Here is a 22,998-nt window from a genome sequence, read left to right as displayed (position 1 = left end):
CTATACATGGAAATCCCCTACGTGAGACCTGATGGATTTCCATTGTCTTCAGTTCCTCTTGATATAGGATCCCTGAGTATGTGCAATGAATTTTCTTACCGCAGATAAGGTCAGCAGCTGCCCTGACAGTTGACGGATAGGTAGGCTGGCCTCTAGGTGCCAATGTAGGAGCAGCATGAAGGGTTCTTGACAAATGCCCAGTTATGGTGCCATCTTAACTGTGTATTCTTTCAAGTTAGGTGCGTCAAGGCCATATGAATTAGGGGTTTATACACCCATTACCACTTTTAGTACTAAGTAGGAGCTTTAAAATGTACAAACAGCATTTCTCAGATGCAGAGGCACTCAAGCACGTCCTTCAGTGGTGGACGCCTATATGAAAAATATTGTAATCATTTTCTTCATCAAATATTTTCTGCAGTCAAACCACAAAAGCAACTTTCCATAGATATATCCCACTGGCATGTAATATTGCACAAATTCCTCTTCGATAAAAAGAGATGCACATCACACGCAGCATTTGATGTTCGTAGCCCTAGGAATAACCTGCTTTCCTCCTGCATGTAATATACATAAAAGCGCTGTACAGAAGCTCTCAAAAGATTCACTGTACTTCTACATGTATCACCAAGAAGAGGTGATGTTCCTGCAGAGGAGAGATCCTGGAAGAGCTTCTGTTCTGCTGCATGGATCCCTGCACAAGGCATACGCTAAACACTTACAGTGCAAGGCATAATTTACGTTTATTGCAACTGAGGCATAACCACTTTATAAACATTGCAGCCATTGCTAGATGCTTACATTGCACAAAAGGAGTTACAATTGTCAATATATTTCACATCATGGCCAATACTGCTTTAGTATGCTCATGGTAAGGTGTCACACATAAGCAATGAAATGTCACACATAAGGCCGCAGTAAACACGAATGTCACGCATAAGCAGTCTGAAAACTTGGCAGCTATGCTGAGACTCAGTTAAATGTCAGATCCAACCATATCTTCACAGACGCATGCCACAACTTCAGATAGGACGCACATACCAGTTTAGAAAATATTTTGTGTGCGTTTTAACTTTAATATGGCATGCCATACGATACTCACCCACTGAAGGAATACTACTGGCTGCTAGTCACACGTGTAGTATTTGAGCTGGTGGGGCGTTTATCCGCTGAGTGCCCCAGCAGCTCAGCGAAACAACGAAGGTCCAAGGAAGGCGGAAACGAGCAACAGAGGTGAGGTGAGCGACGTCTTAACCCCCCGTTACTACGCAAGAAGATGAGGTGAGTCGTGAGTGACGTTACGTGAGTGACGTCTCATGCGCCCCCGGTTACTACGTAAGGAACATGGCTCCAAATGGAGTGTCTGAGCCCTCTTGAGGAAACGACTGAGAACAGCACGGGGTCAGCCGACGATTTAAAGATTTTACGTAGGCCTACGCACTGCTGTCCGCGTGACCAACCTCCGCGAATTAACCCCTGACTAGAGGACGAGCAGGCCTGTGAATGAAAAAGAAATCGGTCATATGTGTTCAATAATGCCTCTATTTGATTTTTATGCACTTTCAAATAGGCGAACTCGATCCGAAGGTATTGGCGCTCTTTACATGAGCACCAGTTATGTTACCAAGGACACATTCATTTTTGCAGGGCTGTAAGTGGGATGAAAAAACTGGGCGGTCTCTCAAAGAGGCGTGGCCAATGTAATTAAGGGCGTGGCTTAAAAACACGTCAAATAAAAATCTGTGCTTAGCATAGTGTGCCGCCTGACTTGTATTTTGCAGTTTCTGTCATTGCATCCAGATATATGATACAAGTAACATCATATCTATAAGTCAGGACTATTGGCTTTGTGTTATGTAGTTCTTATCTATACTCACCTCTCTGTCCTCGTGCCCTTCTATCTTACCTCATTGTAGAATGCCCTGTGTTCTGTGATCTAGAATGTGAGGTTGACAAGACTCGACCTTTGGCAGTTTCTGTCGGATCGTCGAGGGTCTTGGATGCCAGATTCATCTCTCTGCAATAAAATGCTATGAAACCTTCTCCAGTCTTCCTCGTCTCATCTTAACACTTTGTCAATGGTTTTTAGTTGCATAAGATAAATGAGCCACAGCTATGGCTTTTATATAATATGGAAAAAGCTTCCACTTAAAGCTCTGTTGATGCCACAACAATGTTGCTGCTCCTGAGTTTCAAAAAGAGAAGGGAACTCCAGAGAGAAAATGACTCTCTTTAACCTCTTCCGTGCTCGTAACGGCCACCGACGTGCTGTGCTGGTGACGGAGTGGTTCCGTCACGGCGCGGCTGCCCCGCCCACTCTGCAGGAATTCCGCGCCTGCGCGGGCGTTCTATTGAGCGGGCGGGGCCGTGACGGAACCACTCTGTCACAAGCACAGCGCGCCCGTGGCTCGTGACGGAGTGGTTCCGTCACGAGCATGGCGGCGCCGCCCGGACCCCTCTCCCCCCAAGCGCCAAGGCGGAATTACCGCCGCGGCCAAGGGGTTAAAGGATTTCCCTTACCCTACAACTCTCACCTGGCATGACATCATGCAGTAACTTCTCCACTAGTAAGCAGTGTGAGCACGCGCAAAACGATGTGCCTGCTGTCACTGCAGTCCGGAAAAAAACTGACTGCCTGTGGCACTAAACAGAGCCCGATAGAGACACGTTTTGGGGCCCCTTTTAAAAAACTGCTGGTGCTCAGCACCAGTGAGACCTGGCCCACTTGAAGCCCCACATTTTTGGTAGGTAGAGGAGATTTAGTGATTTGCCCAGAATCACGGGATGTTGAGCCGATGTCTAGACTTGAACCTGGTTTCCCAGCTCCAAAGTCTGCAGTTGTGGCCGTTACGCCAGATCTGCCAGTGAGAACATTTTCTTCACAGCATTAACAACTTGGTGAGACTTTATACATGATAGCGCATCGTACACCATTCTTCATGGCATACATTTTTTCCGTACCCGAGGGTTGAAAAGGACATCCTCTTAATGTGTTATTTAAGGGAAGACACATGGATCATGGTTTTGGTGATCTTAGTCTTTTTCAATTTTCAACTATGTTCGATCTTTATATCTTTAAATAAATACAAAAATAATATATTGCATACTTTCAAATGCCAGCTTTTTTGCATTCTGGCTCGTCTACTCTCACCTTTAACTGATGTGCTCGTTTCTGGTCTTCTCCAGCCGCCGTTCTTCTATGCCAAAAAGTCTTTTTTTAATTTACTCACCTTTTTTAAGTCTTCCATTTTGACCCCTATTTACGCCATTATATGTCCAATATATTAAAATAACCATGATCACTGGAACAATCACACGTGAAGTTTGTGGTTTTGTTTTTGAGATTGATGTTGGTGCGATAGAAGAAGGAAAGATGAAACTCCAAGAGGCCCTCCCGACTAACTTTCATCCTAAATTTGTAAGATGTCTGTGCTTCAGGTGGAATAGTATATTTTGGTGAAATTGTTGTATTAAGACATTCCTATCTCCAGTTTAGTTTTTCTTTGCTGATGTTCTGCTCATAATGGTAGATTAGCTGAGTTTGGCAGCCAGTGCAAAAACAGCATAAATTCTCATCCAAATTTGTGGGGTATCTGCTGTGATGCTTTTTTTTGCTTTATACACGTTGCCACTGGACCATAAGTAGGTAGATGGTGTTATGTTTCATATTCTTCTTGTTTATCAGCTCCTAGCAACAAGGTTCTTCAGTTGGAATTCTGAATGTGGAGTCCAGCAGAGAAGCTTGGCTGTGAAGCTGGGAGGTTGGCTCTGGGGGTCGCTGTACATTTATACTTCAATAAACATCTCATTTACTGTGTGACGTTTGTTTCCAAGAAGCAACGTTGTGTTACCTGGATACCATGTCGACATCTTTGCGCGACGGTACGGAAGCGAAACGTGTTCAGGTCTGAGCACGAAGAACATTGCAGGACACAATTAGGAGATTGAAAGAGGATACGCGTGTAACTAAACACAAACGGCATCACGGAAAACAAGTGAGCAACTGAAACAAATAGATTTGATTGAGACGATAAATTAAACGGAATACATGAACATTTTCCGAAAGAGGTACAGTGCATCGTATATTAGAGCAACATATTAAGGTGCCAGCGCGAAGTGCAAGGAACGGATGAAAACAATTTTTCTGTGAACTATAGACATAACATTTGAAATAATCTTCTTATTTCAATTTTAATTTTGGTTAATAGTTTATGGAACTTTTACCATTCCAATATCTGTTTCAAGTCTATAAGTAAGACAATAGTATTACTATTATTCTAATAGTGTACAAAAAAAAATCTTGCATTTTATTTATAAGAAACCTGTTATTGTTGGTAGGTATAAATACTTCTATTAATTTAAATAATCCAGTAATCTATTTACATAAACATGGCCACGCAATCTTCTATTCCTACCCCACCTACATTTCTTCCTGAACCTGGTACTCCATGAATGGAGTGGGAACAGTGGAAAGAAGCGTTCACTACTTATTTAGAGGCTATTGGTGGTGATGTTTTTATTTCTAAAAGAAAATTAGCAATTTTAAAGGTATGTTTAGGTGTTGAGGGCAGGAATGTGTTGAAGACCTTACCGAGTTTCCATCCTGAAAATATCAATGATGCCAATTCTTCAGATGATGAAGAGGATGTATAGGAAATGGCATTGAATGCTTTAGCTGAAAATTTTGGTAAACAAATAAGCATAGTAGGTGAAAGGCATACATTTTTCTCCCGCTCGCAAAAACAAGGTGAGAAAATTGAACAATATGTAGCTGCATTGAGGAAGTTATCTATAACATGTACATTTAAAGATCTAAGGGATGACATTATTAGAGATCAATTAATCAATAGGACCAACAATAAGAAGATTCAAGAAAAGCTATTAGATTTGAAAGAACCATCATTAGATAAATCTATTGAAATTGCAAGGCGAATAGAGAACACTTCTAGATATGTGAAAGAATTCTCAGAGAATAATTCTAGATCTGAGGTTGATCCTAGTAAAGTGTGTGCATTGGGTTCCAATTCAAAGAAAATGGTCAAATCACATAAGGATGAGAATAATTTTAAAGAAAAAATTATAGAAGTGAATCATAAGAAAAGTTGTTTCAGGTGTGGTAACTATAGACACAATGCTGATGCAATACATTGCCCAGCTGCAAAAAGCTGTTGTTATAAATGCAAGAGAATTGGCCATTTTTCTCGTATGTGTAAATCCACCGAAAGGTTTGAGGTTAGAAAATCTGTAAACACTATAGGACAATTTAAAACATCCCATTTGAGAGAAGAATTAGATGAAGAAGAAGAGAGTGATATTGAAGTTATGGTAAGTGAAAGTGTGAATTATTTGCAAAATAATTCAGAAGAGGTTTATCAACCTCCAAAATGTGCGGTGTATGTTAACAATTGCAAAGTACATATGTGGGCGGATTTGTGCTCTCCTTTCACTTTAATAGATCAAAAGAATTGGAAAAATTTGTGATCAATTGCATTAATTCCTACAGATGTCGAACCCCTAGGATATTGTGGTGTTAAATTACCTGTGGTGGGATATTTTAATGCCAAAATTCAATTTGAGAAACGCACGACCATTGGCAAAATTTATGTAGTTGAGTCTGGAAGGAATTTATTAGGATGGAGAGAACAAAAAGGCTTAGGAATTATTCTTAATCCTAATCATACCCAACAAGTGTTGTTAACAAAATGTAATGATGATAACTAATGGGTGAATAATTTTCCAAATTTATTCAAAGAGGATTTGGGATGCTTAAAGGGATTCAAACATTGAATCATTGTAAAGGAAGATGCTACACCCAAAGTACAAGTACGTAATGATCCCATGGCTTTGAGAGGAAAGTTGAAGGAAGAATTGGAAAGGTTATGTAAGGAGAACATAATAGAACCAATAGAGGCATCTGATTGGTTAAGTCCGATCGTTATCGCACACAAACCCAACGGCAAAATCCGTATGTATGTGGATTTAAGAGACTTGAATGATTGTATCTGGGTGGATAGATATCCTCTACCCCGTATAAATGAAATGTTGGCATGTGTTGAAGGTGGAAAATATTTTACCACCTTAGATTTGTCAAGCGCATATCACCAGGTACGTTTGCATGCAGATTCTAAACATTTAACGTCTTTTATTACACCTGAAGGTGCATTTCAGTTTATAAGGATGCCATTTGGTTTGGCCTCGGCTTCTGCCGTCTTCCAAAGGATAATGCAGAAAATTTTGAAAGATGTTAAAAATGCCTTGGTATTTCAGGATGATGTGTTAGTTTGGGGCAAGGATGAGTTCCACCATGATATGGTTTTGGAAAATGTTTTGATCAAGCTCGAAAAGGCTGGTCTTACCATAAGTTTAAGTAAATGTAAATCCGGTCAACAAGAGGTTGAATATCTGGGACATACTCTATCAGAACATGGTATAAAACCTAAAATGAATTTGGTAGAGGATTTGGAGAAAGCTCCATCTCCAATTGATAAAGATCAATTGAGATCATTTCTTGGTTTAGCCGAGTACTATTCCAAATTTGTCTGTCATTTTTCAGATATTGTACAACCATTACGCGACATTATGAAAAAAGGAGTTAACTTTAAATGGTCGAATGAATGCCAGGATGCTTTCGAAGCAGTAAAAAAAGCTGTAGCTAATGCTACCACTTTGAACTCATTCAATCCCCAATTAAAGTCTATTATTGTGACGGATGCTAGTGGATATGGCTTAGTGGCTGTACTCATGCAGGAAAAAGATAGTAAGGAAAATGTAATAGCATTTGCATCGCGCACATTGAAAGGAGCTGAATCTTCATATTCTACAATTAAAAAGGAAGCGTTAGCTTGTTGGTGGGGAGTACAACACTTTCGAGTGTATGTGTGGGGCACAAAAGTTGAACTTCGTACCGATCATCGACCATTGTTCGATCTTTTCACTACTTCAGGAGCAGGAAGAACCACCCCACGCATTGCAAAATGGTTATACAGATTGCAAGAGTACTCTTTCGAATTAAAGAATGTTCCTGGTATAAAGAACATTAACGCTGATTGTTTGTCGAAATTGCCAGTAGATAAGAAATGCATTGATAGTAAGGGTTATGAGGATTTGTTAATTGCCAATATCGAAGAGTGTCTTCAGGCTATCAGTGAACAAGAATGGAGAAATGCTATTAATGCTGATACATCGTTAGTAAAAGTTATCAGTGAATTCCCTGTGTTGTCTAGTGGTAAATTGGATGAAGATATTGTCATGTACAAGGATGTGTGGATGAATTATCAGTCGTAGATGGCATTGTGAGGCGTAGTGAAAAACTGGTGGTTCCCATATCATTAAGAGAAAAGTTGATGAGTTTATTACATGAGGGACATGGAGGAAGGTCTGCAGTAAAGAGAAAAGCTAGAATGGACTTTTCTTGGATTAGCCGAGTACTATTCCAAATTTGTCTGTCATTTTTCAGATATTGTACAACCATTACGCGACATTATGAAAAAAGGAGTTAACTTTAAATGGTCGAATGAATGCCAGGATGCTTTCGAAGCAGTAAAAAAAGCTGTAGCTAATGCTACCACATTGAACTCATTCAATCCCCAATTAAAGTCTATTATTGTGATGGATGCTAGTGGATATGGCCTAGTGGCTGTACTCAATATGGACAGAGATATTGAGAGGTTCGTGAGAGAATGCATTTCATGCACTTTCAGCGACAAATCTCACGTGTTAAGGAATTCTCCTATTTCACCTATGAGTTTGCCTGAGGGAGCATGGGAAAGGCTAGGTATAGACATTTGTGGCCCATTTGAAGGTTTGGGTTCTGTTGAGAAATATGCTATTCTAATGATGGACTATTATTGAAAGTGGCCCGAGGTAGCTTTTGTGACTGACATTAAGACCAGCAGTATCATTACTTTTTGCGAAGAAATATTTGGAAGAGAAGGCCGCTGAGTTATTATCAGACAATGGCCCACAGTTTATTTCGTCCGAGTTCAATGAGTTTTTGAAGGAAAGGGGTATTAAACATTTAAGGACACCGGTATATCATCCAAGAGGCAATGGTTTAGTTGAGCGCTTCAACCGGGTGTTGGTAGAAAATATACAGTTAGCTACATCTAAGGGTATGTGTTGGAGAACTCAAATAAAGAATATGTTGTGGAACTATAGACCAACTCCAAATGCCGTTACAGGTGAAACTCCATTTTGTCTTTTCAAGGGTAGGATTCCTTGTACAACTGCAGTGGGGAGAAGTGGGAAGAAAGTAGTGAAGGATTCTGAAATTCAGAACAAAATAGCCATGTATCAAAAGGGATATCAATTAAGACATAATGATAGGATCAGTAAGGTTAAGAGAGAGTTTGTCAGAGTATGTCCTGACACATTCGTAAAAAAAGGAAATTCCAAATTATCGGATCCAAAAGAAGTATCAGAAGTCAAAGGCAACACGATCAAAACATCTGATGGAAAGTGGTGGAACATTTGTAAAGTTGTAAAATGTAATGATGCTGAACTAAAGTTTTGGTTGGTAAAGTCAGGGATAATGAACAAGATCCAAATAACAATTGTGATTATACTAAAAGAGCTCCCAGCACACGTCAGAGAGTGAAACCTAAAAAATATGATGAATATGTTTGTTCTTAATTATCATTTTGTAAAGAAAGGAGATATGTTATGTTTTATATTCTTCTTGTTTATCAGCTCCTAGTAACAAGGTTCTTCAGTTGGAATCCTGAATGTGGAGTCCAGCAGAGAAGCTTGGCTGTGCAGCTGAGAGGTTGGCTCCAGGGGTCGCTGTACATGTATACTTTATTAAACATCTTAATTACTCTTCAAATTGCCTCCTGAGATCTTAAAAGATGGCTGTTGTATTTTAACACCATTGCGGTCTTTAGATGTGGAACCTTTGAATAACATATCTCTTGGCGCAGTACCTGCGTACATAAATTTTAGGATATCTGAACTTTGTAAAAATTGTGCTGTATTTTCGAAATAATGTCAGAGGTTGAGTTTGGTGAAGAACAGTTATCATTTCTCTTATGCCCACAATCATTCATTGGCTAATTAAAGAATATATGCTTCCAGGCACTAGTGTGCCATGTGGGAATCCTAGTGATCCTTGTAGGTATCTATGTCATTTTTAGTAATTCTCCTGGTCACTTTGATGTTTATTTTTAGGTGAAAGAGTGCTTGATGTGTGTGTGTTTTTTATAGCAAATTTCAGTCTTCTGGTTTCTCTATCATCTATAATAGGTAAAGTAATAGTGATGCAGATACTTTTGTGGCTTGAGGGCTTTGTTTGTTCTCTGGCTCAGGGTGATGCTATATTTTAGGTGGTTGACAGGCACACTCATGTTCCCCATTTCTTATTATGTACTCACTGTTTGAGCAACTGCTCTTTTCACGTTTTTCGTTTACTCTTGCCACCTATTGTGATGTTCTGCACTCCCACTAAATATTTTTTCTGTTTATTACTCACTCATATTGTTCCAATTTTTTATCAGTGCGTATTCAGTGCGATACAATGCAATGACGCATTACTGTCATGACTTATGCGTTTATAAGTGTTGTCAATGGTTTGTAAATTCACAGCTGTTTCATATACAGATTTTTGTACCAATAGTAGTGCTGTAAGCTAACAAACTCCTTGTCTACCTCACTCTTCATATTCCCCTTCCCCATGCTCTAGCTAACTTCACCTATTCTCTTCTCTTCCAGGTGTGGGTGGATGCGGCAGCTCAGATCTTCTTCTCTCTAGGTCCTGGTTTTGGAGTGCTGTTGGCCTTTGCCAGCTACAACAAGTTCCATAACAACTGCTACCAGTTAGTATGTGATCATAGCCAGCCTTAATATTGTCCCCAGGGAAGTCTCAACTACTATTGTCATGATGGACGACTTTCCACCATGACAAAACTAGCTTCAGAGCACATTTTTGAAAAATTCCTAAGCCTGTGACAGTTCTGCTAGAGATGAAATAAGACTTGTTGAAGAATTAATTTACAAAGAAACATATGGGAATCGAATCCTGGCAATCACATTGCTACTTTTTTCACCTCAGTTATATGTTCAGAGGTAATCAAACATCACTAATACTGCTCTCTTTATGAACAATGCCGGTGGTATTGCTGTTTTCAAAATACAGTATTAACAAGGCGTTGCATACTATCTCGTGAATGGGTAATTACATGGAAGTAGTTATCAGTAGGCCCAGGCAAAATGTAAATTGTGAAAACACAAAGAGGCCAAGGGATATGTAAAGACCAGCAAGTATAGACTCACGGAGAAATAAAAAACACACAACAATATATCTGGGTCTAAAAGTGTGGGTACAGCTATAAGAATTTAGCTGAGAGTTAGGGCCTCATTTGGAAGCTGGTCGGACCGCCACCGACAGCCTATTGATGAAAGTCCGACCGGCTGCCAGTCCTTCAGTCTGCCCGCCGGATTATGATACTGAATGTCAGACCATTTGCTGTCGGGGGGACGACTACAGCCCCCAACAGTATTTAGGATCCTGCCAGGGTGGCATTCGCATGCCTAACCCTACAATGGAGGCCATGCTTGCGTAGGCACCGCCGTAAGGATTAGGATGTGCATTTTGACTGCCTTTTTACGGACGTCCAACCGCCATGAAAAGGCAGCCATAAAGGGAATTTGGGAGCCCCCGGCAGGGCCCCCGCCGGACACTGGTGAGTGGCCCAGGAGCATATGTAGTGCCCACCCCCCACACATCCATGCACCGTGTACATGGTACCTGGCACCCGGTGCATGGCTGTGCACACAGTGCCTTTGCCTACTGCGGTTTGTGCTGCAGCCCCTTTCCTGCCACAGTAGGGAAAGGCACTTTCCGACGGTCTGCATAGCAGTTCGATCATAATAGGGCCTGTGGGACTGCCGACTAATTGTTGGACAGACACCTGCTGATGGCGATGGCGGTCGGGTGCTCGTCCGACAGCCATCGTAATGAGGCCTTTAGTGTTTCTGTCAATTCCCTAAGAGGAAAAATTATTTTTTAAGGACGACAACCCTCAACTACCATGAGATGGCATACTTCATCATAGGGTTCCTCCTCACAGCACAACAATAGTAGTAGTGTGGGCTACAACTCTTAAAATAGGAGGAGCTCGTGTATGCTTTGTGTCCCACGCTATGAGTGCAACATGTGTGGGTGAGATGAGCAGAGTGTGAAAACGTGGAAGAAAGTGAAACTAAAACGGACGCCTAATCAGAAATTAACCTTCTATTTTTGTCTGTTAGGGACAATATTAAAACAAGTGAAATGAGGCCGGGGGGAAATTATTTATATCTTTGGCTATGTCTTCTGGGTCAACATGTTTTTGCCCTAAAGTAGCTCTTCAACAAGGTTTAGGGGGCATTTATCACTCTGCTAAAAAGTGAAACTGTGTAGGAGTGGTAAAGGAAGAAGAATATGATGGTACACACGGTGGTTACCAAAGGATAAAGGAAATCTACCTCTCTTGTATCCGCAAAAGTTGGGCTCTGTAGCCTCCTCTCGAGGCTAACCCTGGCAAGAAATACAGATCTCAAGCCGTTATCATTCTCAACGTGGCTGTGGTTTGGACCAGCCCTCATGGACTTCCGTTAAACACACGTACTTTTGGTGCTTAGACCTCCTTCCCACAAAACTTTTATTAGGATTCATGCACATTGCTATTAAGGGGATAATTGTGGCAAACATTATTGTGACTCTGTATTTTATAACATTCTTACTTACCCCCTGTGTTAAGAAAGAATGTTATGAAATGTATAGGCCTTGTGTTCACTTTTGTCCTAGTGGCAGGTTGCTATAACTGAAGGTAAAAGTATCATATTTCATCATAAAATATTATGCTTCTTGTAAACTTAGTCCTTGGTGAAACATCGTGAGCTATTGTTTTTACTCGGTGAGCTGAGGTTTTCCACTCTGAATTTGCAAGACATGTGAGTAGATAACTCCAGAAACATGGACTCTGTGTTTTTCAATACAGCCTTGGGGTTTCTCTTCCAGGGATGCCTTGGTGACAAGTACTGTGAACTGCTTGACCAGCTTTGTCTCCGGCTTCGTCATATTCACCGTCCTGGGGTACATGGCGGAGATGAGAAACCTAGATGTCTCCGAAGTGGCAAAGGACACAGGTAAGGAGCACTGGCTGGAGGGCAATTGTGAACATCCTGCTCCTAAAAGGGTTAAATGTGTGCATGAAACTGACCTTCACTGTGCTGAGATCAGATACAGGAAAGTCTGATTCGTACATGTTTCAATTCACTGAGATGTTTGTAGTTGAGCTGAGGGAGTTTCAGAGCGTTTCTTCAATCAAGGATGTGCAAATAGTTACATTCTTGTAATTAATCAATAATTTTGTACCAACATATAGTCATGTTAAATATATAGGAATGTTGATCATGTGTGTGAAAAGAACCAGTGATGGGCACCATATGCATGATATACCGATTCTTGAGTACTTTTACAGAACCTGCTTTTCCTTTCATCTTCCTTTAATACCTTATGTGTTCCCTGAACCATGAATACTAAGATATGCGAAAACATAGGGCATGCTAACCTCGGACATGCTAACCTCGGACATACCCAAATCCATATTACATGTAAGATCATATTCAGCTGACTCGAGAAAGAGCTCTGGTAGAGGAATCCATGCAGTGTGATTCTCTGGCATACAGCACATCTTGGATTCTGTTCATCTTGGGTTTGTGCGTTTCGGCCTCACACCTTCTAAATGATTGCATGAGAATGGGGTTACCCAGGGCCCTTTTCAATTAACGGGTACAACCACAGAATATTTTTTGATTCTGTATCAACAGTGAGTGTAAAAGAGCAAATATGCCTGTTCATTTGACAACACTGAGGGGAAGAAGGAAGTAAGCCTTATTTGTAATAATTATACAATCAATAATTATACAATCAATTGATCTAAAACTTGGTAATAAAAAGGGAATTTCAGATTACCCCTCATTGTGCTTCGTTGGCAACAATCATCACTGTCATCTCGTGACCTGGTGTTGTTGGTTCATGCCTGTAGCCCAATGTGCGGTGAATGTGAAAGAGGCCTATCTGCTAAAGCTTGCTAACTTGAAGTGGGTAAACAGCCCAAACCTGTGCAGAACAGGGTTATATAGATACTGAGTAAAGTCTCTCACCATCACCATTATACTGTTTATAACATCCCCGCTGCTTAGTACAGTGTTCAGTACATATTTTTCTGTTATATCAATCACTGCAGGAAAGTGTTGAGTTATGTGTTGAATTTACATTCTTTTAAAAATGTTAACAAATGTTTCAAAGTTGAATTTAAAAATTTCTTATTGTGTTATTGCATTTTAAAATAATAAAATAAATATAAAATAATTATATATCTTTTAACATTAAACAAAACATATATTTTGTCATATATGTCAAAATAATTTTCTTTATGTAACATTATTTTCTATGGGGTGTTATTTTAATTCCCTGCCTCAACTGTTTTCTCTGGGAGTGTTTTGCAGTACCTGTGAGTGGCCAAGTGTGGTGCTAGGCCTACTCCATGTCTGAGCTGGAGTACATTCACTACAGTTTTGGGACCTTTTTGGCTGTAGTAACTTAGATGTGTAGTTAGTGAATAGCAAACGGCTTACTCTTTTGTTGATAGATGTTTGTATTTGCATCCCCATCCCTATACCCCTAACCTTTCCCAAAACTCCACCCATTTAGGAGTAAATGTTACCCATTTTCCAGCCACACCCCCAGTCCTTATGTAGAACATTTACTATGTTCTACATTCATGTGACAGAGATCCCTGCACCAAAAAGATAGGAATGTGTAGTTATGGAAAAGTCCCTCACATGGTAACAGACTCCTGCCCTTTCCCTGAGTGCCCCAGCTGCAACAATGTCTGGATCCCTGGTGGTGATTTCCGTTGTCATGAGTGAACACTGTTCATGTGTGTGTGCCATGACATAGGCCTGTCTCATAGAATGCAGTTTTGGGGGACCACGAGAGGAGCCCAATCTACCTGATAGTGATGAAAGACTACTGCCTTTGCCTTGAGTTAAGCAGCTCGAGCGCAGTGGTGGCAGCATACCTTGTAGTGATCAGAAGAAGTTAACAGGCATTTTTACCTATGTCACTGGAGTGAGGCTCACAGGCTCACTCATGTAAAGTTCTGCTGCTGTGTGCTTAACTCACCCTTGGCCTTTGTAGTGCTGTGCAGTGCATGTGTGTTGTATGGATGTGCTCGGTGTTTGTGTACCTGTGAATGATACACTACATGGGAGATTCTAGGTTCCATTTTAGGAAACCCAGGGCTGACTGGAGGAGCATGTGGAGGTAGAGGAATCTTCTAGACAGATTTGTGGATTGCTGCATGCCTGTGAGCTGGGTGGGGCACAATGGAGGAAGGGAGAGCCAAAAGTCGCGGCTTGCATGGCTCACAGGTGGGGGGCGGGCACGGGGGGTCGTGCGGTAATGGTGGTCGCGGAGGAGGTCATGCGGGGGAGTTTGATAAAAAAAAATAATAATAAAATTCAAACTTACCTTGAGTCTGGTCTTGCGTCTTCTCAAGATCCTGCTCTCCTGCCTCCGACAGGAACTGGAAGCAGGCAACCAGGCTTCCTCCCCAAAGCCAACGCAGCGTTGTGATTGGTCGGGATGGCGCCCAGCCAGGTGCTTATGGGGTGGGCATGTTCTCCATGTAGGCTGCATTGCAACCTGCATGGAGAAGGGCAGAGTGCGCATGACTGATTTGGGCGGCCCGAGTCGGCCGATCAAATAGTCTTTGCGCACTCAGGAGTGGGCATACTACTGCTCCCCTGCCCTGCTCGGACAGTAGAGCAGCCCTGCCCACCCGCAACACAAACATAAAATGGTAATAACTAAAAATCATTACTATTTTATGTTTCTGCTTCTCACACTGTGAGAAGGCAGTGGGGCGACGCTTCTCCGCCACAGCGAAGGAGCCGCCCCTGAGAGCCCGGCTCTTCAGTATATTTCAAAAGGTGCTCACTGATTCAGAGAGAGGTCACTGGGAAATAGCCTGAGTGCATCTCAGGAAGGAGATGGGGCCGATAAGAGAATCAAAAGAGTAGGGCTGGGGCAACATTTTGATACTCATATAATTGTGGCTGACATGCAGGTGTGAAACTATGGTCACTCCCATTGCCTGTGTTGTGTGGTTATCAGATTTGGTCCTACTGTGAGAAACTGCTTTATGAAAAAAAGGCAGGGTAGAGGAGTGGTCCCTTCAATAGGAAACAGATCTCCAATACAAACTTCAAAAACACACACTCTAAATCACATTTGAGATCTGGAAATGGACTGGAAGAAAGGGTGATTGAGACCCCCAAAAAATTGTCATCTGTCAAGTATCCAGTCAGGCTGTGCGAGGAGGAGAAGCTCTATACGTCTGTCTGTGACCAGGGCTGGAAGCTAATACCTGCCTGTCTCTCAACTGGGTGAAGGGAAGTCTTCCAGAGGCCATTGTAGCACTAGCACTAGCACTGTAGCACTTTTGTAGGTGACTTCCAAGACCATTTGCCCTTGGAGCATGGAGCACTAGTGCCTGCCTGCTTGCCAAGACCAGTGAACCCTGTGAGGCAGAGGAGAGTGCAGGAGATGCGCCGATCGGGTTGTTGCCCGTGTGCTGATTCAAGTCGGCAAACCCAGTGCCAAAAAGAGCTGTAAAGAGGAATCTGTTGCTGTGCCGATCAGGCCGTCGCCGAAGTGTGGAGCAATTGTGATGATCATGTATGCCAAAGGGGACACAGAAAAAGACAAGGATAGTAGTCTGGTTGATACCATTGTCGCGAAGAGAGGCTGACCTGTGCAGGCCCAAGCCCCAACAACGGACCAGAACCAGAAGTCAACGCATTCTCCACTCCAAACTGGTCCTCCCACTAGTAGGGAATGCCAAAGGAAACTTACTGTCACATCGGAGGGGTGCCGATCACACCCAGCTGTGGCCTCAGCACAGCCTTTGGTGTAATACTCAATGAAGGCAGTTGCCGCTCCCAAGGGAGCGACATAATCAGAGACTCCGGTCAGACAATCCCCGCTGGTACGGGAAAGTCTGATCTAAGGGCCGGAAAGAACGTGTCTACCTGATACCGCTTCTGTGCTTAAACACTTTTGACCTTTCTAACAGAGTCGAAGTGAGACGTCTGAGACTCGGACTGCTAGTGCGAAATAACCAGAATTTCGCCAATTGTGAAGAGGTCATAATCAATACTACTAGTCAGAGGGTAGTGGGGGTCTCAGGAGCTTGTCTATTGAAAACTAGAGGCCTGATCTGAGAGGTTGTGTGATTGTTAGTGTATGCCGTATTTCAGATTGTGTTCATGTATAAATACTACTTTTGTCATAAAAGATATAAAAAAAGTATTTGACTGGACAATTAATTGCTTCTATTGAACATAATTTTAGTTGTGAGACTGCGTTCTCTCCTCCGCCGAGAAGCCTTAGACTGCTCGACCAGAACTACCACATAGAGTCAAGTGCTGAAGGGGTATTGGCCCAGTTGCTCAGGATCCATAGTAGGTTAGAACCTGGGACATCAAAGGTAAAAGGCCTCACCCCCCCCCCCCCCCCAATTGGGCCCAGAAACTCATGCTTGCCCCGTGGCACTCTGAAAGGGGATCTGACAGTATGTCAGAGGTTTATGCACATAGGTTTGTGGATTGCATTTTGTAATACGTGAGTAGTGCTGCTGTATTACTACTAAACAATACAAAATGGAGTTTGTCAATAGCGCCCATAGAATGGGCTTTTGCTCCACCCAGAAGATTCTTTCTTTCTCACCTTATACTAATAACTGGTGTATCATTCCTCCTCTTATTAAGTGCTTGCATTGCATGAAGAACTATTTACATCTCAAAAGTACACTGAATCAATAATGTGGGGTCTGTGTCCTCTTCCCAGACCTTATGGGAAGCATTCAAGATTGTGATTCAGGGACAGGCACTGTCACTAATATCTGGCTCCAAAAGAGACAAGCAGAAGGAATTAGTCGAGCTCGAGGCTGATATTTTCAGGTTAGAGAGGGACCTAGAAGCGGGGGTGACGCCGGAGAAGCTCCATCTGCTGAACCTGAAACAGCATGACTACAGAACACTAGTCTCCGATAGGGCCAAGGTCCTAAGCAGATAACAGCAGGGTAGACTTTATCATCTGGGAGATAAGGCCGGGAAGCTCCTAGCATGGCTGGGCAGGAAGGAATGGGCGAGCCGGCTGGTCCCAGAGCTTATACAAGAGGGTGACTTTATGGACAGCCCTCTTACAAGTGACGAGATTGCGCAAGCGATCCGCTCTTTAAATTCAGGTAATGCTCTGGGCCCAAACAGACTCCCCATTGAACTTTACAAACTTAAGCCGGATAAACTTGTCTGCAAAATTGAAAGCTATTTTTGAGGAAGCTAGAAGCTGGAGTGCTGCCCCGGGAGCAGAGGATAGCTACTATTGTCACTATTCATAAGGAAGGGAAGGCTAAAACAGACTGTGTCTCGTATAGACCCATCTCTCTTCTAAACGCAGAACCTAAGATATTAGCCAAATTATTAGCTAACCACCTGGTGTAAGTGATCAGTGGCCTAGAGCATCCAGATCGATCTGGCTTCATGCCCCATAGAAATACAGCTCTCAACCTACGCAGAGTTCATGGGGTGGTGAATAGAGCCCACACCCTCCGAGAGCCAGCGGTAATCGTATCATTAGACGCGACCATGGCTTTTGATACAATTGAGTGGCCCTATTTATGGGCTGTCCTGGCGAAGTTCAGTTTTGGTCCGAATTATATCTACAGGGTGCGTCTTTTATATTCCAAGTCACTGGCTCAAGTAGTGGTAAATAACAAAGTTTTGGCCGCTTTTTTGCTTAGCCGGGGAACTCATCAGGGTTGCTCACTGTCCCCCCCTCCTTTTCTCCTTGGTCTTGGAACCCCTTGCTGCTTGGATCCATTGGGATCCGATGATACGGGGGCTGTGGTGGTCCCCCGGATGAGAGGACCGCATATCTTTATATGCAGACAACATTCTACTCTATTTGGCCTCTCCTAGGAAGTCCCTTATAGTAGTGTTAGACATCCTTACAATCTTTGGCAGATTCTCAGGACTATCCATCATTTGGGGAAAATCCCTACTATTTGTGTTGAGCGGGGACCCCCCTGTTCGGCCCCGGAACTGTCAAATACAAATCTATACGGCTGGATTTAAATATCTGGGAATTTTTTATCTCACTTCACCCCTCGGTCCGCTATGCCCAAAATCTTCTTCCCCCTCTTCAAAGACTCAAAAGTGATATTGCTCATTGAAAGACACTCCCCATCTCACTCCTGGGCAGGACCGCCCTATTCAAAATGATGGCCCTACCACGATTCCTCTATGCCCTACAAAACTCCTTAGATTTACTTCCAGCACGTTACTTCGGGGAGATGGAGGGCCTGCAGAGGGACTTATTATGGGATGGCAGACCCTGAATTGCCTTGAACAAACTAACGCTCAACTGGTACGACGGAGGCATTAGCCTCCCAGATATCAAGAAATATTATTGGGCATCCCAACTGGAGGCGATCAATCATTGTACGTATGGTCGTGCGGACGACCCGGGCTGCGCCATGGACAGGTGGCTACTTCCGGGGTGCAATTACGGTAGAGCTTTGTATTCCCGACCTAAACGATTTGTGTTGACTGGCCCCATGGAACATTCCATCCAAATTTGGCATAAGGCCACCATCTCACTTGGTTGGAGACCTAAATTGACCTTGGTCACCCCTCTTTGGGACTCGGAGATGCTGGGCGATCTGTGGAAAACAAAGGGCTTCGATAGGTGGAATCTGATTGGTATTTCGGCTAGCAAGGATATCTGGAGGGGGGGAGGGGGTCAAGTCCTTCAGTATGCTTTAGAGAGACTATGAGCTTGCAGACACTGAATATTTTCGTTTTGCACAGGTTTCACACTCATTCCAATCGTTGTTGCCTAAGGGCTCCGATCCCCCGGAGGCTTGGTCCCCTAGAAGACAGAGTGTTAGACGGTCATCTCCCGACAAAACAATCTCATTAATATATAAAAAGTTAATTAACCACATGGCAGACCCTCTGCGGACACTGCGGGATAAGTCTACACAGGATGGGATAGAACTGGACCATGAGGATTGGCAAGTTGCAGTATCCTCCCCTTAAGAGGTGGCTATTTGGGCACGCTTGCGACTGGTTCAGCTTAAATTCCTTCATAAAATTTACATAACAGGGCCCGGTTAGTGCACATGAGGTGTTCTACCACAGGCGAATGCAAAGTGGTTGCGGCTTCACCGGAACATTCATGCACACAATTTGGGAATGTGCGCATATTAGCTCTCACTGGCTCCAAATCCACAAAATAATTAATGAGGTGTTACGTGTCTCTCTCCGCCTGGAGATGAGACAATGTGTTTTAAATATTTGGGAGCCCACGGATTTGAAGTCTCAGACGCAATGGGTCACACTGGGGTTCATGTTGGCCAAACCAAACATCGCCCAACTGTGGGGTCAGCGCAACCGCCCACTCAGGAAGCCTGGGAGAAGAACCTTGATTAGTGTATGTTTAGGGAAAAAACTGTGTACTTGGCAAGAGGATGTCCTAGGAAATGGTCTTGTATTTGGTATCCGTGGAATGTTTTTAGAGGAGAGATCTGTGTACCGCCTCGAAGTATTGAACATGATGACCCTGTATCCCAATGATGTTCCTCTCTATGGTGAAGTCAGTGTATCCTTCAACCCATGCGTACTGTAATGTATAACTTGCACAACCCTCTGCATTGCATTGTATTGTTTACAGATGTCTGTTTCAATAAAAAGATTTATTTTTTTTAAAAAGTACACTGAATCCTTGCACATTCAAAACTTTTTTTTTGTTGCAGAGTTTTATATAGCGCGAACTAGACCCGAACCGAATCGGGTATCAGAACGCTTTACATAGCACCAGTAACGTTACATGAGGACGCACATTCATTTTAGGCACGGGGAGATTAAGTAATTTGCCCAGAATCACAAGAGGTTTTGGCGTCATTACAGAGACTCGAACCCAGATCCCTAGGTCTGAGGCTGAGCGCCCTAGCCGTTAGGCGTTTATTTTGTTCCCTGCTGCAGTTGTATTTTAATGTTTTAGTCAGGATTTGAAATATAACCCAGACCTCCTGACTTTGCAGAATGCTGCTTATTTATAGATGCAGATCATAAAACTGCCCAGATTCTCCTACGTATTGCCAAAATATATTAATCAGTCAAAATAGCTTTATTTCGAAACAGAGCCATAAAAGCAAAATATATCTGCCATGTCTCAATAGAAAACATATCAAGTGAATTGCACCTTGTCCAATTTTATTCACATAGTAATTAACATTATCTGTTTCAGCACTTCATTTCTTGAATTTCATGTCTCAAAATGGAGGCTGCAGTTTGGTACATTCCCCAGTCCTCTCCTCAACATATTCAGGGGCTCTTACGTATAACATGCAGCTAGCCTATCATCTATCATGTGCTAGGCCTAAATCCTTGGCATCACAGTTGAGATAGCCAGTGTGAAATTTTCAGCAAGCTAACTTCTGTGTCTGACACTCGGTAATTTCAGCTTAGTGGTCAAGGGAAGAGGCAATATTAACTTATAAAGTTCACAATCACTGTATCTAAACGCATGTTTGACTTCCATTGTGATTGCCTGTTCCTCTCTCTTTAGTTCACATAACACTATGTGCTTGCCCTGGCAATGGTGTACCTCCGAGGGTGGGCCGCTAAGTCCTTTGAAATCCTGTGTCAGTGGTTTGGTACTCTCTCCTGTCAGAGACCACATACGCCTGCGATCCCAACAGCCCAGGAAGCTGTGCAAGATTCGGATCCTTCAATGGCATTTTCTGAAATACATACTGTAGTTTCTTGTTTTGCAACCTTTAACTTTTATGTTTTAAGAGGTATTTTGATATTTCCTTATTTGGAAGTATCAGTTTAATATTAAATACATTATTTGATAATGACTATAGTGTGTAGTATGACCCTTAACTTTGGGGTGTTACTGGACTCATGCTTCAGATAAGGTAAGGACTGAAATGAGGTATATATAGGCACCTCTGTTGTTCAACTCATACACAAGCAATATGAGGTTGATTTTACAGAAGGCCAGGGAATTTCCTCCAAAGTTATAGCATCTATCCATCCTCAAAAGTGCCAACCACTGGCTTGCAGCACCTGTTGTAAGTAGTGGACTACTACAATCAGGCAGGCTACTTGTAAATCCTTTGAAATAAAAAATATTGGATATTAGTGGAATGTGACTAGTTTATTCAATCAGTTAGCCAGGACACCTGTACAATAAAGTTGCATCCTCCAATGTGATTTTTTTGTTTTTTTTTAAAGTAATTTTTATTGTAGTCATACAAAGATCAGGCCAAATCACATATATGTTCCATATTAATCATTGAGCCGTAACGTATCATTCCTTATTCCGTTACATCCCCCAAACCTGTCCGAGGGCCTCTAGCATTGCCCGTCGCTGCTCATCTAGGGCACGTACCTTGGCTTCTAGTATCCCATGCTTACGCGTCGGCCATTCAGCCCATCCCGCCTTCCCTGCCCGTGTCGAGGACCCCATCTTCCTCGTCTTCTCCACCATCTCTGAGGGCCTGCAGCATCATTTCCCACGCTGTCGCTGCCTCAAGCGCCCCTGGGTTAGGAGTCCTACGCGCTAGCTGGTACCTATGTGTGCTGTCGGTGGTCGCCCACTTCAAGAATTCGTTGAGCCACCGTCTAGGGGTCGGGCCCACCCTCGCCTTCCAGTGCCTGGTAATCACCCGCTTAGCCACTATCAACCCAATATCGATGAACTTGCTCGTGAGTTTGTTTTTGGGGGTGTGATGAAACCAATACAAAATACACTCTGCCGGGCCGAAATCTACGGTTCTGTCAGTCACCTCATTCAAAGTTTCCCCTATGGCCTGCCAATAATCTCGGAGGGCCGGACATGCCCATAACATGTGCACCAGTTCAGCCCCCTCTTCCAGACAGCGAGGGCATGCCGCCTCCATCGTCCCAAAGTACCTCCCTATCTTCCCCGGAGTCATATATGCCCTATGCAGTATGTAATAGTGGATAAGCTGAAACCTCGCATTCCTCGTACTGTTGCGGGCCCGACGCATTAGCTGTGCCCACGGCGTGTCAGGAATGTCTTTACCTAGGTCAGCTTCCCACTTGGCTTTCAATGACTCGAGGGGAGGGAGATTGTCTCGTCTCATTCTATTGTATAGGCACGTCACTGCTTTGGTTGTGCCCGCCGCCATCATGGTGTATTGGCACGCCGCTGCCGTCTCGGGTTCAGCCAGCCCCGTTCCCCAGTGTGTCTGAATTGCTCCGCTCACCGCCGCATGGAGCAGATATCCCCCCCTCGGAAGGTCAAAGCGTTCTAGCAGGTCTTGGAACGGGAGTAGCGTTCCATTTTCGTAGAGGTCTCCGACAACCTGCACGCCCGCGTCCTCCCATCGTTGTAGGGGTGACCAGTCACCTCCATGCGTCAACGCCGTCAACATGCCCAACGGGATCTCAGGGGCGTATGGGCGTCGAATTCCCGCCCTTTTCTGTGCTCGATTCCAGCACTGATGGTACGTGCGTTGCTCTAGTGACAAGTCTCGCCCCCCAATCCGCTGTTGTAGGGTGATGTAGGCCAAAATGTGGCGGGGCGTGCCTTTCAACCGTCCATCTTCCGGGCCCCTGAATACCCGTGTCACCTCCTGCGTAAAGACCTGCAGTTGGGCTGCTAAATAGTAAAGCTCATAGTCCGGCACCGCCAGTCCCCCCTCGTCCTTCGGGCGGGCAAGCGTTGTTAGCGCCACCCTGCATCGTCCCGCTCCCCATATAAATGCTGTCATCTGGGACTGAAGCTGCCGGAAAAAGGAGCTAGGTATCCAGATCGGGAGCGTGCGGAAGTAGTATAGCAGTCGCGGCAGGGCGACCATCTTCAATAAGGATATCCTGCCGGCCACAGAGAGCGGTAGTGTGGCCCAGAAG

The 22,998-nt window shown here is 43.4% G+C and overlaps 1 protein-coding gene across 2 annotated transcripts in view; it reads left to right on the top strand.

Moving 5' to 3' along the window:
* The window catches only part of SLC6A4 (solute carrier family 6 member 4), a 644,456-nt gene that overhangs the window by 568,750 nt on the left and 52,708 nt on the right, over positions 1–22,998 (top strand). For both annotated transcript variants that reach the window (XM_086955089.1, XM_086955091.1), the window contains exons 7-8: positions 9,706–9,809; positions 11,996–12,123. In XM_086955089.1, the coding sequence (XP_086811215.1) occupies positions 9,706–9,809; positions 11,996–12,123 (232 nt within the window). The remainder of the gene's footprint in view (positions 1–9,705; positions 9,810–11,995; positions 12,124–22,998) is intronic.

This window comes from Lissotriton vulgaris, chromosome 2_1, assembly GCF_964263255.1.
Source record: "Lissotriton vulgaris chromosome 2_1, aLisVul1.2, whole genome shotgun sequence".
Classification (NCBI taxonomy): Eukaryota; Metazoa; Chordata; class Amphibia; order Caudata; family Salamandridae; genus Lissotriton; species Lissotriton vulgaris.
The sequence above is the reverse complement of the archived record's forward strand: the minus strand, read 5'-3'. Positions and strand labels throughout refer to the sequence as shown.